Below are 15,368 nucleotides of genomic sequence, written 5' to 3'. Positions count from 1 at the left end.
TTCTCATCTGCACAACAGTGATCTCTTCCAGGTTTCAGGCTGATTTGAGTCCAGTGTGCATGATGCTGGAAGGGAAAAATTACAGATTCACTGGTACTTTGAATTCTGGTGTTCTTTCCTGATCTACCTGCTGATACTTACTTTTCAGAGTTTTCGGATAGCCGACCGTGCATCCTATCCAGGTTTTAGAGTTAGGTGTTCAGTAAGAGAGGAAGATTTTCTGTTCTTACTCAGTTTTAACTGGAAGTAGAATCCAATCCTTGTCTTTTAACCTGAGTTTAGTTAATGTGTTTTTATGTGATTATGGATATATTTGGATGTTTCTAATATAAGCTGTTTTTCTCTTATTTTTCTTTTTTCTCTCTTATTTTTTGCCTTCTTTTGCCATGATTAAATTCTTTTTTTTTCTCCTTTCATTTTTTCCCTTTTCCCTTTGAAGTTATACTCTAGAGACTACAACATACATAGTTAAATTACCAAGGTCTAAAGTTAATCAATATTTTCCTCTGAAACAACAAAAGGACTTCAGAAGACTTTAACCCTGATCATACTCCCTGCTGAGTTCATATGCTATTGTGGTAAAATATTCATAACAGAAAAGTTATCATCCTATTTGAAGTGTACAATTCAGTGACATTAAATGCGTTCAAAATGTTGTGTATCCATCAGCATTTTGTAGGTTCAGAGCTTTTTCATCATCTCAAACAGAAACTCTACCCATTAAAAAATAACTTTCCATTCATCCCACCCTGGTTACCACTTTTCTATTTTCTGTCTCTATGAATTTGCCTATTCTAGGTACCTCATACAAGTGGAATCATACATGATCTGTCCTTTTGTGTCTAGCTTATTTCACTTAGCATAGTGTCTTCAGGATTCATCCATGTTGTAGCATTTATCAGAATTTCATTACTTTTTTTTTCAAAGTTGTTTATTAATTAATTTATTTATTTTTGCTGTGTTGGGTCTTCGTTTCTGTGCGAGGGCTTTCTCTAGTTGTGGCAAGCGGGGGCCACTCTTCATCGCGGTGCGCAGGCCTCTCACTATTGCGGCCTCTCTTGTTGTGGAGCACAGGCTCCAGACGTCTGCGCAGGCTCAGTAGTTGTGACTCACGGGCCTAGTTGCTCCGCGGCATGTGGGATCCTCCCAGGCCAGGGCTCGAACCCGTGTCCCCTGCGCTAGCAGGCAGATTCTCAACCACTGCACCACCAGGGAAGCCCCCAGAATTTCATTACTTTTTAAGGCTGAATGATATTCCATCATACATATTTACCATGTTTTGTTTATCCATTCATCCATTGATGGACATTTGGATTGTTTCCAACTTTTGACTGATGTGAATAATGCTTCTATGAACATTGGAGTACAAATATCTCTTTGAGTCTCCTCTGCTTTCAATTCTTTGGGCATATACCCAGAGGTAGAATCGCTGCATCATATGGTAATTCTATATTTATTTCTTTGAGGAATCACAATACTGTTTACCACAGTGGCTAAACCATTTTATAGTCCCACCAGAAATGCATGAGGGTTCCAACTTCCCAACAACCTCACCAACACTTATTATTTTCTGGATTTCTTTTTTACTTATAATAACCATCCTGATGGGTATGAAGTGAGTCTTATTCTAATGATTAGTGATGTTGAGCATCTTTTCATGTGCTTATTTGCATTTGTATATCATCTTTGAAGAAATGTCTATTCAAAACCTTTGGCCATTTTTGAATGGGGTTGTTTGTTTTGTTGTTGAGTTGTACAAGCTCTTTATATGTTTTGGATATTAATCCCTTGTCAGATACATGCTTAGCAAATATTTTCTCCCATTCTCTGGGTTGTCTTTTTACTCCATTGATAGTGTCCTTTGATGCACAAAATTTTTAAAATTTCGCTGAAGTCCAATATATCTATTTTTTCTTTTGTTGTCCATACTTTGGGTATCATATCCAAGAATTCATTACCAAATGCAATGTCATGAAGATTTTCCCCTATGTTTTCTTCTATTTTTACAGTTTTAGCTCTTGAGTTTAGGTCTTTGATCAATTTTGACTGAATTTTTGTATATATTGTGAGGTAAGGGTTCAACTTCATACTTTTGCATGTGGATATCCAGTTGTCCCAGCATCATTAATATCCAGCATCATTTGTTGAAAAGACTATTCTTTCCCCATTGAATGATCTTAGCACCCTTGTAAAAAATCAATTGACTATATATGTGAAGGGTTTTTTTCTGGGCTCTCTCTTCTATTTCATTGATCTATATGTCTGTCCTTATGCCAGTACCACACTGTTTTGATTACTGTAGCTTTGTAATAACTTTTGAATTCAGGAAGTATGAGTCTTCCAACTTTGTTCTTATTTTTCAAGATTATTTTGGCTAGTTAGGGCCCTTTGAGATTCTGTATGAATTTTAGGATGGGTTTTTCTATTTCTAAAAACAAATTCATTGGGATTTTGATATGATTGAATCTGTAGATCACTTTGGGTAGTATGGTCAAATTAACAATACTAAGTCTTCCAATCCATGGACATGGGCTATCTCTCCACTTGCTTAGGTCTTCTTCTTTAATTTATTTTCAGCAATATGTTGTAGTTGTCAGTGTATAAGTCTTTTGCCTCCTTGGCTAAATTTATTCCAAGTATTTTATTTCTTTTGTTGCCATTGTAAGTGGAATTGTTTTCTTAATTTCTCTTTGGATTGTTCATTGCTGGTGTATAGAAATGTGATTGATTTTTTTTGTGTTGATATTGTATCCTGTAACTTTGCTGAATTCATTCATGAGTGCTAACAGTTTTTTTGTGGAATCTTTAGGGTTTCTAAATATAAGATCATGTCATCTGCAAAAATAGATAATTTTACTTATTCCTTTCCAATTTGATGCCTTTGATTTCTTTTTTAGCTCTAGCTATACTTTGAATAGAATTGGTGGAAGTGGGCATTCTTGTTATGTTCCTGATCTTAGGGGGAAAGCTTTCAGGCTTTCACCCTTGAGCATGATGTTAGCTGTGGTCTTTTCATATATAATCTTTATTATGTTGAGGAAGTTCCCTTCTATTCCTAGTTTATTGAGTGCTTTTATCATGGAACGGTGTTGAGTTTTATTAAATGCTTTTCTGCATCAATTGATATTTTATTTTTTCCCTTCATTCTATTTATGGTGCATATTATTGATACACTGATTTTCATATGTTGAACTACCCTAGCATTCCAGGAATAAATCCCACTTGTTCATGGTATATAATCCTTTTCATGTGCTGCTGAATTTGTTTTGCTAGTATTTTGTTGAGGATTTTTGCCTCAGTATTCATAAGGGATATTGGTCTATAGTTTTATTTTTTGTATTGTCTTTGGCTTTGGTATCAGGGTAATGCTGGCCTCATAGAATGAGTTCGGTAATGTTCCCTCCTTTTCAAATTTTGGAAGAGTTTGAGAAGAATTAGTGTTAATTCTTCTTTTAATGTTCAGTAGAATTCACCAGTGAAGGCATCTGGTCTGAGGCTTTTCTTTGTTGGGAGGTTTTTGATTAGTGATTCAATCTCCTTACTAGTTATAGATTTATTATTCAGATTTTCTATTTCTTCATGAGTCAATATCTTGTTTTTTTAATTACCACAAAATAATCAGAAGTTTTACTGTTTTACAGAGTCAGTGTTTGTTTAGATTTAACTACATTATTTGCCACTTTCTTTCTCATAATTTCTTATTACATGTTAGACCTTCTGTAGGCGACCACCTGAAGTACATCTTTAACATTTCCTTTAATAAGACTGAATTGGTGGCCAACTCAGTTTTGTTTGTCTGGGTATTCCCTTCTAGTTTGACAGTTATTTTCTTTTAGTATTCTAAAGATATCACTCTACTTTCTTCAGGCTTCTACCACCACCACTGACAAGTCAGCTTTCAGTCTAATTATTTTACTGTACCTTTATAGGTATGGTAGACAGAATAATGTCCCCCCCAAAGATTTCCATATCCTAATCCACAGAACCTGTGATTATGTTTGGTTACATGGCAAAGGGGAATTAAGTTTGTAGATGGAATTAATGTTGTTAATCAGATTACCTTAAAAGTGGGAGATTAGTGTGAATTATCCAAGTGGACCCAATATAATCACAGGTGTTCATAAAAGTAGAAAATGGAGGCAAAAGAGTCAGGGAAAGACGTGATGATGGAAGTAAGGTCAGAGCAATGCCATGTTGCTGCCTTTGAAGATAGAGTGAGGGGGTCAGAAGTCAAGGAAAGTGCAATTAAACTGATTTTCTCCTGGAGCCTCCAGAAGGAATGCAGCCCTGCTGACACCTCAGTAGAAAACTAAAAGAGCGGTTAATCTGAATTGTTTTATTGCATTTAAAATTTTGTCTTTTTCTAACTACTTTTACCTTGATGTTTCTAGGTCTGTCTCTTAACACCTCTCTCACATTTCCCATCTCCTTATCTCTATGTGCTTCATTCTGGGTACTTTCTCCAAATTTGTATTCTAATTTACAGATTCTCTCCATCTCTGTTTAATTTGCCATTTATCCCATCCATTGAGAGTGTGTGGTGTTTTTGTTTGTTTGTTTGCTTGTTTCTGCTTTGGTAAATTTTATTGAATTTTCATGAAGTGAACATATCCAACTGAACATATCAAGCAGCTACTCCTATTATTCAACCCTTCAGTTAAACATTTTATTTAATGAGTTATGCTTTTAATTTCTAAGAATACATTCTCATTATCTGCTTTTTCTGTAACTTCCTGTCCATTTTCATAAATATAGTATGGTTTTATATCACTCTGAGACTAATAATTAGATATTTAATGTTCTCTTCTGTTCACTGAGATTTCTCTTTTTGCTTATTTCTATTCACTTTTATATAGTCACCTCAGTCCTCTTTTGTGTTGTTGGTTTTTCCAATTTTGAACTTTATAACTGGAATTATACTGTACATATTCTTTTGTGACCTGCTTCTTTCAATCAGTATTATGTTGGTAAGATTCATTTGTGTTAGTGTGTGCAGGTATAATTCATCCTTACCATTGTATAATATTTCATTGTATGGACATTTATGTTGGACATGTACATGTATGTTGTTTCAAGGTGTTTGCTATTATTAACAAGGTTGCTATGTATATTCTTTTGACTATCTCTTGGTATATATGTGCAAGAGTTTCTCCAGGGGATCTGCCTAGGAGTGTAACTGCTTGGCCATAGGGTTTAGGTTTACTGGGTAATTTTAATCTGTTTTCAAAAATGGCTGTAACAGTGTATATGCCCACCAGTGGAATAAGAGTGTTATCAATGTCATCAACACTTGACATTATTTTATTAATTTAAATTATTTATTATTAATATAAAATAATAGTAATGTATATTTTCCATTAATATATAAATATGAATACCTACCTAAAATTAAAATATAAATAGTATAATGTAAAATGTGCCATTCTTGCTGGTGTTTAATGGTATCATGGTATGTTTTCCTTTGGGAATCTGTCTAATTCATAACCTGGTTGAGTATCTTTTGATATATTTATTAACCATTAAGTTTTCTTTTTTTGTGAAATGTCTGTTCAAGCTTTCACCTATTTTTGGTTTGGTTATTTGTCTTTTTCTTATGGATTTATGAGGTAAACTGCTTAGAATACTGCCTAGGTCACAGTAAGTACTCAATAAATATTAGTTAGAAATATGATGATGGTGATGATGGTAATGATGCCAGTGATTTTGTGTCACAGTACTCCCACCCACTAGTATGTGAAACATAGACCATTAAATTAAATCCCCTCAGTGCTCAGAGAAGGATATGAAAATAGGAAGGCAAGGAGAATAAGCATCCCCCCTAACAACAATGAAGATGCGCTGGGGGAATTGTGAACATGCTGGGCATACTTCTCTCTTGATAGAACTTTTTAAACCCTTGCTACACTTTCTTATTCTTGAGCTTTAACCTGCATATGTCTCACCTTGGGGTGTTGTTAAAATGAAACAGGTCTGGGATGGAGATTGAGATTTTGCATTTCCGGAAAGCTCCCAGCTGATGTTGATAATTCGGTCCAAGGATCAGACTTTGAATATCAAGGCTTAATGGTAAGTGCCTGGTAATAGGGCACAATCATCAAGAATAGAAATTATTCATGAGCTAGTTATCAATTTTGGCTCAAATGATATATAACAAGAATGAAGAATTTTTAGGGGCTTCCCTGGTGGCGCAGTGGTTGAGAGTCCGCCTGCCGATGCAGGGGACACGGGTTCATGCCCCGGTCCGGGAAGATCCCACATGCCGCGGAGCGGCTGGGCCCGTGAGCCTTGGCCGCTGAGCCTGTGTGTCGGAGCCTGTGCTCTGCAACGGGAGAGGCCACAACAGTGAGAGGCCCGCATACCACAAAAAAAAAAAAAAAAGAAGAATTTTTAAATAGCAGAATTGGGAGCTAGGATATAAGAAAACTTTGGAAAATATCAGAAACATTGATATTAAAGATGTATTTCTGCCTCTTTTTTCAAGTCCTTCTGGGCAGTCACTAAACACTCTGGCATCAAATGTCTAAAGTCAAAGACCACTTGTCTCTCATGTTATATTACCTAGTAGTAAATAAAGAGACTAAGACAAGGATTAAAGTTCTGACCTATATAGGCAAAGAGACTAAATCAGGGTTGAGAGCCAGACATAATTTGATGTTACACCTATAGCACTAAATGTATTACTCTTCTGTTCATCTATTGCGATGAAAGCCAAATTATCTTCATTTTTCACATTATCCCACACGTGAAAAATATCATAACCAAAGACTGGAAATGAAAATTGAAAAATTAAAGTTTTATTTGTTGGAGGTAGTGAGATTGTGGTTGAAATTTTTCTTTTTTTCATTTTGTCTATTAATATTATTTTATTTATGTAGCATAAAAACAAAGTCATAACTCTTTCTTGCTTAGCTAAGTTCATATTTCTCTTCGGTTGGAAGTCCTGAAACCTCCTGTATTTGTCATGTTCAAGGAAAGATCATTGTCCCAGCTGTAAATGGTTCACTATATTAATTCTCAATATTTAATATATAGCAGAAAGTATTCTGTATCTTATAACGTTTCTTATTAAATAGTAGTAGAAAATGTGCTATATAGTAATTGACACTTTTCTTCAAGGTTCCACACCAGTGGCCTATCCAGTGACTTCACAGCAAGTGCCTATGTATAGAATGGCAACAAAAAAACAGTTTTAAGATCTCAAGAGTGGGAGATATACGTAGAACTCCCCATGGTTTGCACTAATAGAATAAAACATGATAGGGATAATTTTAAATGGAAGGTAATCCACCCACATCCTTTTCTTGCATTGGAAAAAGAAACAGTAGCCCTCTGAGAAATAATATAGCAAAGGCTTTGTGAGGAATAGAGAAAGGAACCCTAGAAATGGGGAGGAGAAGGGATTGTGAAAGTGGAATAGTTAAGGGAAAGCTGTTCCAGAATTAATAGATGATCCAAAATAGGAATAATCAATATACACATAATAGAAATTCAATTATAATTTAGTTTAGTTTACATTATTGGTTTATTCCAAGAGTAATGAGCTACTGTTTGCTTCTGTTTTTCTTCCCTTTCTGCAAGGATTTTGCTGTTTCATTTTGTTTTGTTTTGTTTGCCATTCTGCTGTTTGGGATCACTTCCACTCTGCTTTAAGGATGTAAAAAAAGAAGTGGACTTTTATAAGGCTGAATTTGTTCTCATTGTTCAAGGCTTCCAATGGGAGGAAATTTTAATACAGGTAGAATACTCTCTGGAATTTTTCTGGCTTTTTATCCAACCTTTTTCTAACTCATTTTAGTTAAGTCTGTTATTTCTGTTCTGCCTATTTGGCAATGTTTTCATGATTTATAAATTTTCTTTACTTAGTTAAAAATTGTTTGCAATCACCAGTTCTCGTTTTTATAGCCTCAGTGCGTCGTATAAATTTCACGTGATGTAATATGAGTAATGGAAACTCTGAAGTCCTTTAGCCTCACCACCAATTCACTCATGCTTTTGCTGTTGGTGTCAATTTGGAAAAACGTTTAAAATATGGGAAAGTATAGGGGATAACAAATGTCCTTGCTTCAACATTCTGAATTACTAAATGTTAACATTTTTTCATAATTTTTCCAGATAATTTTTTAATGAAATTTTACAAATAAGACCAAAGTCTCCTTGGGTCATCCCTAGTCCCAGTCACTCTCTGCCACTCCAGAGACAATGACTGTGAATTTTATGTCTGGCCTTCTAGAACATTTTCATACTTTTACTAAGGAAAAGTACGTAGTACTCTTCTAAATGATTTTTAAAAATTGATTATAATTGGTATTATTTTATATTTATGTTTTTGAGATCTGTCTAGATTGGTACATAATTAATACATTAATTATAATGGCTCAGTGGTATTTCACATATGAATATACTACCATTTAGTAGTATATTTTATCCCTTTACTGAAAAATTCCTTAAAATAGTTCTCTATAGGCTATGTAACTACTTCTTTTCCTCTCATTCCCTGTTCTTTTTTTTTGAAGTTTAAAAAAATTTTTTTTACTGTAGTATAGTTGATTTACAATGTTGTGTTAGTTTCAGATGTACAGCAAAGTGAATCAGTCATACATATACATATAACCACTCTTTTTTAGATTCTTCTCCTGTATAGGCCATTATGGAGTACTGAGTAGAGTTCCCTGTGCTATACAGTAGGCTCTTATTAGTTATCTATTTTATATATAGTAGTGTGTATATGTCAATCCCAATCTCCCAATTTATCCCTCCTCCTGGCCTTTACCCTTCGGTAACTATAAGTTTGTTCTCGATGTCTGTGAGTCTATTTCTGTTTTGTAGGTAACTTCATTTGTATCATTTTTTTAAGATTCCACATATAAGTGATATCATATGATATTTGTCTTTGAATGATGTTTGAAGTTTTTTTTAAAATTGAAGTACAGTTGATGTACAATATTATACAAGTTACAGGTGTACAATATAGTGAGTCACAATTTTTAAAGGCTATACTCTATTTAAAGTTATTATAAAATATTGGATATTCTGTGAATATGCTGTGAATACACAGCATATTCCCTGTGCTGTTCAATACATCCCTGTAGCTAATTTATTTTATACATAGTAGTTTGTATCTCTTATTCCCCTACCCCTCTCTTGCCCCTCCCCCTTCCCTCTCCCCACTGGTAACCACTAGTTTGTTCTCTATATCTGTGAGTTTGCTTCTTTTTTGTTATATTCACTAGTTTGTTGTATTTTTTCCTCTCATTCTCTCTTGAAACTCTTCCAGTAAGGATTCTGCCTGCTCACCGTTGTTCTTATCTCAGTCACGAGTAACCCCCATATTACCATATCCCTTCCACTTCATATGGCTCTGGGTCATCTTTTTTGTTTTCTTCTTTGGAGGTTTTTCAACAGCTTCATCAGTGCCAGTTGCTGTTACTTCTTCATAAACTGCAAAGCAGTTGGTTTGTAAACTAGTGATATTTCATTTTCTCTGAATGCAGAATATTCCAGCAGCATCTGAGTGAAATATTGATACTTCAAATTCTAGTTTGTCATTCACGTTTATCTCCAGGGTCTGCCACTACTCAGCTGGCATCTTTTCAGTTGACATTCTTTAAATGTAATATTTGCTCTAGAGTGGTTACTTGTCTTCTTGGTACTATTGTTTTAGGGGAGCAATAAAATACTAAGTTTTTATTTTGTTTTCTTTTGCATTTGAATTCATAGGTTCCAACTCCAATTGGAGCTCCTTCCCTAATGGCACCTCAACCCATGATTTATACCCAACCAGGCTTAAGGACAGCAAGCCTGCTGCTCCATCCACAAGAAATAACGTATGTTTGACCTGTTGTTACTTAGGTACTTGGTAGGCATGTGCAGTCACATGTTAGAACAGAGTTTTATAATCTTTTGTGCATTGTTGGTGTCTCATAGAAGAAAAAAGAATTCTAACATTTTCAGCATTGTAAAGAGACACAGAACTGTATAAAGCCAATCCTCTACAAACTTGTGCTGTTAAACATCAACTGGGTTCTGATACCTAGTCAGCAAGCCTTTTATTCATTCATTCAGCAAACGCAACTGAGATCAGTGCTGGAGAGGTGGGTAGCTCAGTCTGGAGGTTGCAGGCACAGCTTTCCTAAGGAAGTGATACCTAAGTTGAATGCTAATATTTAAAAATGGATAGCCAGTCAACCCAGAGGGGAAATGATTTTACACACAAGCATATAAACAGATAGGAAAGCCAAAGCACTATGGGAGGTCAAAGGAGGGAACAATTAATTCAGGGATAAAAGGTTTCAGGGCATTGTGTATCAAATGATAAGGAGAATTTCAACTAGTGGGTGTATAGATGATAGAAGTTTGACATTAGAGGCAGAGGAAACAGCTTGAGCACAGAAGTGGAAGCAAGCAGTGGTAACATGGATGAGGTGTAGCTGAAGCGTATGGGGAAGTGTCATGATCCAGGTGTTCATTGCCTCAGAGTGTTGTTTTCTAGAAGAGTCTTTACAAGGTTTCTGCCTTCAGTCCATGCACTTGGGGCCCCCTGGTTCCTGAATGTTTGTTTTAGGAGGCCTGACAAAGCTTCGAGTATTAGATAATGAGAAGACTGACCAAAGTTTTGTGTAAAACTATTTGTAATTTATTTCATAACCACAAGGAAAAATATGTGGAAATAATGAAAGATATACACATGTGTCTTTCTTTCACACAGACAGAATCCATGAGGTACCAAAGCGAAAAGATTCCAAATCAGAGGTGAAAACAAATGACGATCTCTCTACAGGCTGATTGAATCATCCACTTCTTCCAAGTAAAATAAACATCCATTTTCGCATTCAATACTCTTGAGATTCTTCATTTAGTGTTTTTGAGGTGATGCACTCTTTCTCTTGTTTTAATAGTTAGCCTTGAAACTTTATCCTGCAAAATTATCAAAAACTAAACTTAATATCTTAATCTCCTGATCAACATCACTAATCATTAGAGAAATGCAAATCAAAACTACAATGAAGTATCACCTCACACCGGTCAGAATGGCCATCATCAAAAAGTCTACAAACAATAAATGCTGGAGAGGGTGTGGAGAAAAGGGAACCCTCCTGCACTGTTGGTGGGAATGTAAATTGATAAAGTCACTATGGAGAACAGTATGGAGGTTCCTTAAAAAACTAAAAATAGAGCTACCATATGACCCAGCAATCCCACTAGTGGGCATATACCCTGAGAAAACCATAATTCAAAAAGAGACATGTACCACATTGTTCATTGCAGCACTATTTACAATAGCCAGGACATGGAAGCAACCTGAGTGTCCATAGACAGATGAAGGGATAAAGAAGATGTGGCACATATATACAATGGAATATTACTGAGCCATAAAAAGAAATGAAATTGAGTTATTTGTAGAGAGGTGGATGGACCTAGAGTCTGTCATACAGAGTGAAGTCAGTCAGAAAAAGAAAAACAAATACCGTTTGCTAACACATATATATAGAATCTAAAAAAAAAAAATTGGTTCTGAAGAACCTAGGGGCAGGACGGGAATAAAGACACAGATGTAGAGAATGGACTTGAGGACACAGGGAGGGGGAAGTGTAAGCTGGGACGAAGTGAGAGAGTGGCATGGACATATATGCACTACCAAACGTAAAATAGATAGCTAGTGGGAAGCAGCCACATAGCACAGGGAGATCAGCTCGGTGCTTTGTGACCACCTGGAGGGGTGGGATAGGGAGTGTGGGTGGGAGGGAGGGAGACGCAAGAGGGAAGAGATATGGGGACATATGTATATGTATAACTGATTCACTTTGTTATAAAGCAGAAACTAACACACCACTGTAAAGCAATTATACTCCAATAAAGATGTTAAAAAATATCTTAATCTCCTCTCTCAGATAACACAAGGACCTCAGAACACTTTTAAACTACAAGGGCATTCCCTCCCAACTTATGGACTATAGTGACCCAATATTTTAGTCCTGTCCCATTTTGTTAGCCCCCCAAATTAAAAGTGTTAGAGAGAAACGATTTTGCTTACACTTAGCAATGTGTTCACAAATTCTTTGTTCACCATTTCTTCTTGCATCGGAATCATTCCCCTCTTCTTCAGGTACATCTTTTAGAAGTTTATTTAATGTAGTTATGCTGGCGATAAACTCAGTTTTTATCTGAAGATATATTTCTTCATGCTCATTATTTTTAAACTAAAATTTAAATTTATATACACATACAAACTCTATAAACATTCTTTTTTAACTTTTAAAATTCATTTTATTTACATTACTCCTAACTTTGATTTTATTTCATTTTTTTAATTCAATTTTTATTTTTTAAAAAATTTCTACTGGAATATAGTTGATTTACAATCTAACTTTGATTTTATTTTTTAAAATTTTTATTGGAGTATAATTGCTTTATAATATTGTGTTAGTTTCTACTGTACAGCAAATAAACATTCTTGTTTGAATCTTTTTGTGGATAAATATGGATCTATCTCTTGGGGAGATACCTAGGAGTAGAATGGCTGGGTCACAGAGTAGGTGTTTATCTAAAATTAAGACTTCCAAAAGTTGTCCAAAAATTACTGTACCACTTTATTCCACGAGCAGTGTATGAGAATTCTGCTGCTCCAAATTCTTGCCCAAAATCTGTATTTTAAATTTTGGCCATTCTAGTGGGTTTGTAAGTAATATGACATAGTGGTTTAATTTACCTCTCCCTGATGACTAAGCAACTTTTCATACACTTATTGGCCATTCCAACATCTCTTTTAGTGTGTGAAGCGTCCAACTATTTTGCCCATTTTGATGTTTTTCTTTGGTTTTGATATATATATATATATTGGCCACGCCACGTGGCATGTGGGATCTTAGTTGTCCCACCAGGGATTGAACCCGTGCCCCATACATTTTTGTGTTTGGTGACAGGTAGCGGTAGAGGTTTACTTTTTCTATATAGTTATCCAGTTGTTCTTGCAACATTTGGGATAAACAAATTCCTTTTCCCTTGGATTGTCTTGGTACTTTTCTCAAAAACCAACTGACAGCATATTTGTGGGTCTATTTTTTCTTTTTTGTTCTGTTGATCCAAAGGTCTATCCTTAGTCCAATAACACACTGTCTTGATTATCATAGTTTTCTGTAGGTCTCAAAATCAGGTAGTATTAGTCTTCCATGTTTATTCATATTTTTCAAGATTGTTTCAGGTATTCACATTTTCTTTGAGTTACATAAAATATTACAGTCAACTGATCAATTTCTATGCTGATTAGGACTACATTGAATCTATAGTTAAATTTGGAGAAAATAGACATAAGACATCCTAACAAAATCAGTAATTCTAAATCATGAACACAGTATAACACTCAATTTCTTCAGGCATTCTTTAATTTCTCTCTATCGATTTGGGATTTTTAACAGTATCTAGCACTTTTCATTATATAACTACGAACTATTTCATGTTTTTTAATTCTAACGTAATGGTATTGTTTAATTTCATGTTCTAAGTTTTTGTTACTACTATACAGAGGCTCCCACTGTCATCCACCGGCCGTATTCCAAGGCCTCAGCCCTGGCACCCTCTGGTCCTACTGCCCTGCCCAATTTCTCCATTCCTCCGGCACCAGCCATCTCCGCACCGCTCCAACCCCTCCCCTCTCCCCAGTCCTCTAGCCCTGCCCCCTTCAACAGTTCTACAGCTCCCACCCCTCCCCTTCCTCTAGTCCAGCCCTCTTTCCAGTCCTCTAAACCCTTCGTCGGAGCCAGTCCTTCACCACTCAGTCCAATTCAAAGTCCTGCCCACATTCCTCTGCCCCGCCCCTCTCCCCAGTCCTCCAACCCCCTACCTTCTCTCTAGTCCCCAGGGTCCTCACATCTCTCCAGTTCTACAGGTCCGCCCAACTGTTTTACTCTTCCAGCTCCAGCCTTTTCTGTAGTACTCCCCTCTCCTGGCACCCGTCCTCTAGCTCAGTCCTCTGTCCCACCCACCTTCCTCATTCCTTCAGCCTCTCCTCATTACCCAACCTCTGGCCCCACTTCCCTCCTCATTCCTCAGGCCCTGTCGTCTCCCAAGTTTTCCAGACCCTCCGGCTCCCCAGTCCTTTTGCCCCACCCCTCTCCCTCCACTTTTGCAGTTTCATCCTCTCCCTCTTCGCACTTCTTCAGCCTCGCCTAGTTTCCTCATTGCTTTAGCCCTACTGTGTGGCAAGTACTTATTAGGTATTCTACACACATAATCTCATTTAATCTTTACAACAGCCTTGTTGGTACGCGTTGTAATTCTCATTTTAAAATATGACTTACGTAGTGTCTTCACCTGTGCTTCTTTCCTACCCCGTATGTCACGGTTATAATATTGGTTCTATTATCTTAACAATCATTCATTTTAAGTCCCTTTACTTGTCTGCAAACTAGGGGTGATATTAGGGACACTGAGCTGTGGGGTTTAAAGAACATGACTCAGTGAGTTGCGCATAGTTCGTTTTTATTAAATGTTAATCACTATTATTATATATGTGTCCCCACTAAGTAAGGAAACTGACATTTATCCTTTATTCAGACAGGGCCTGTCTCATGGTAGGCTTTGTGTGAGTGGATGAAGCACCGGTGTACTGTGAAGCACTACAGTGCAGGCAAACGCAGGAACAAACACGGTGGTTAGATGTCAGAAAACAGATCGAAGAATAATTACTTGCTTTCAAAGGGTAGTAGTGGTGGATGATCTTGGGGAATGCGTTGGGCCTAGAAGCATCGGAAGAGTTCTTAGGATTTTCTATGTACACTGTGAAGTTTTGAAAACGTTTGAGCTGGGGTGGTGAGAGTCTGATCAAAGATGGCTTTCGGTAAATTGTGACAAAATGGGCGGAGTGTTTATTAGGATGAAGCCACTGGGTCCACCCGGAAGTAGGCACAAAACAAGTCCCCTTCAAGGGCCAGGAAGCTCGTGAATATGGTGGGCCCAGAAAGACACCGAGACCCAGGCCCTGTGGTGGTGTCTAGATCCCGGATTTGCTTGAATCCGAGAAGGGATCGGGTCGCTTCGAAGCCTATTCTGGAGAGTGCCGCGTGTTCTGGGGTGGTAGTGGGGTCCGTTCCGGCTTGGTCCCCGATTGTCAGGGTCCTCCAGCCAGCCCACCCACAAAACCCCCGGAATCCCTTTTCCCAGGACTAGGTATTGGTCCTCCCTGCAGAGCCAGCTTCGCCTCGGCAGTCCTTCCACGCTTATCACTCACCTGCGCGCAACCAATTAGAACCCACAGGTTGGGCGACTCGTCCGACGGGTAAGGGGCGGCTACTTCCTGTGAGCCAATGAATGTGCAGACTCACAAGCGGAGGGCGGGCCTGCCGTTGTGAGTGAGCCAATCACAGGCCCCAGGC

At 37.1% G+C, this 15,368-nt stretch overlaps 1 protein-coding gene across 1 annotated transcript in view; it reads left to right on the top strand.

The window, feature by feature from the left end:
* LOC132513661 (phosphatidylinositol-binding clathrin assembly protein-like) overlaps positions 1 to 10,815 on the top strand; it is a 37,208-nt gene extending 26,393 nt beyond the window's left edge. Inside the window, exons 13-14 of the mRNA XM_060138171.1 lie at positions 9,718 to 9,824; positions 10,706 to 10,815. Of these exons, the coding sequence (XP_059994154.1) occupies positions 9,718 to 9,824; positions 10,706 to 10,718 (120 nt within the window). The 3' untranslated portion in view covers positions 10,719 to 10,815. The remainder of the gene's footprint in view (positions 1 to 9,717; positions 9,825 to 10,705) is intronic.
* The last annotated feature ends 4,553 nt before the right edge of the window (positions 10,816 to 15,368 follow it).

This window comes from Lagenorhynchus albirostris, chromosome X, assembly GCF_949774975.1.
Source record: "Lagenorhynchus albirostris chromosome X, mLagAlb1.1, whole genome shotgun sequence".
In the NCBI taxonomy this organism is placed as follows: domain Eukaryota; kingdom Metazoa; phylum Chordata; class Mammalia; order Artiodactyla; family Delphinidae; genus Lagenorhynchus; species Lagenorhynchus albirostris.
This window is presented reverse-complemented; position numbering and strand designations above follow the sequence as displayed.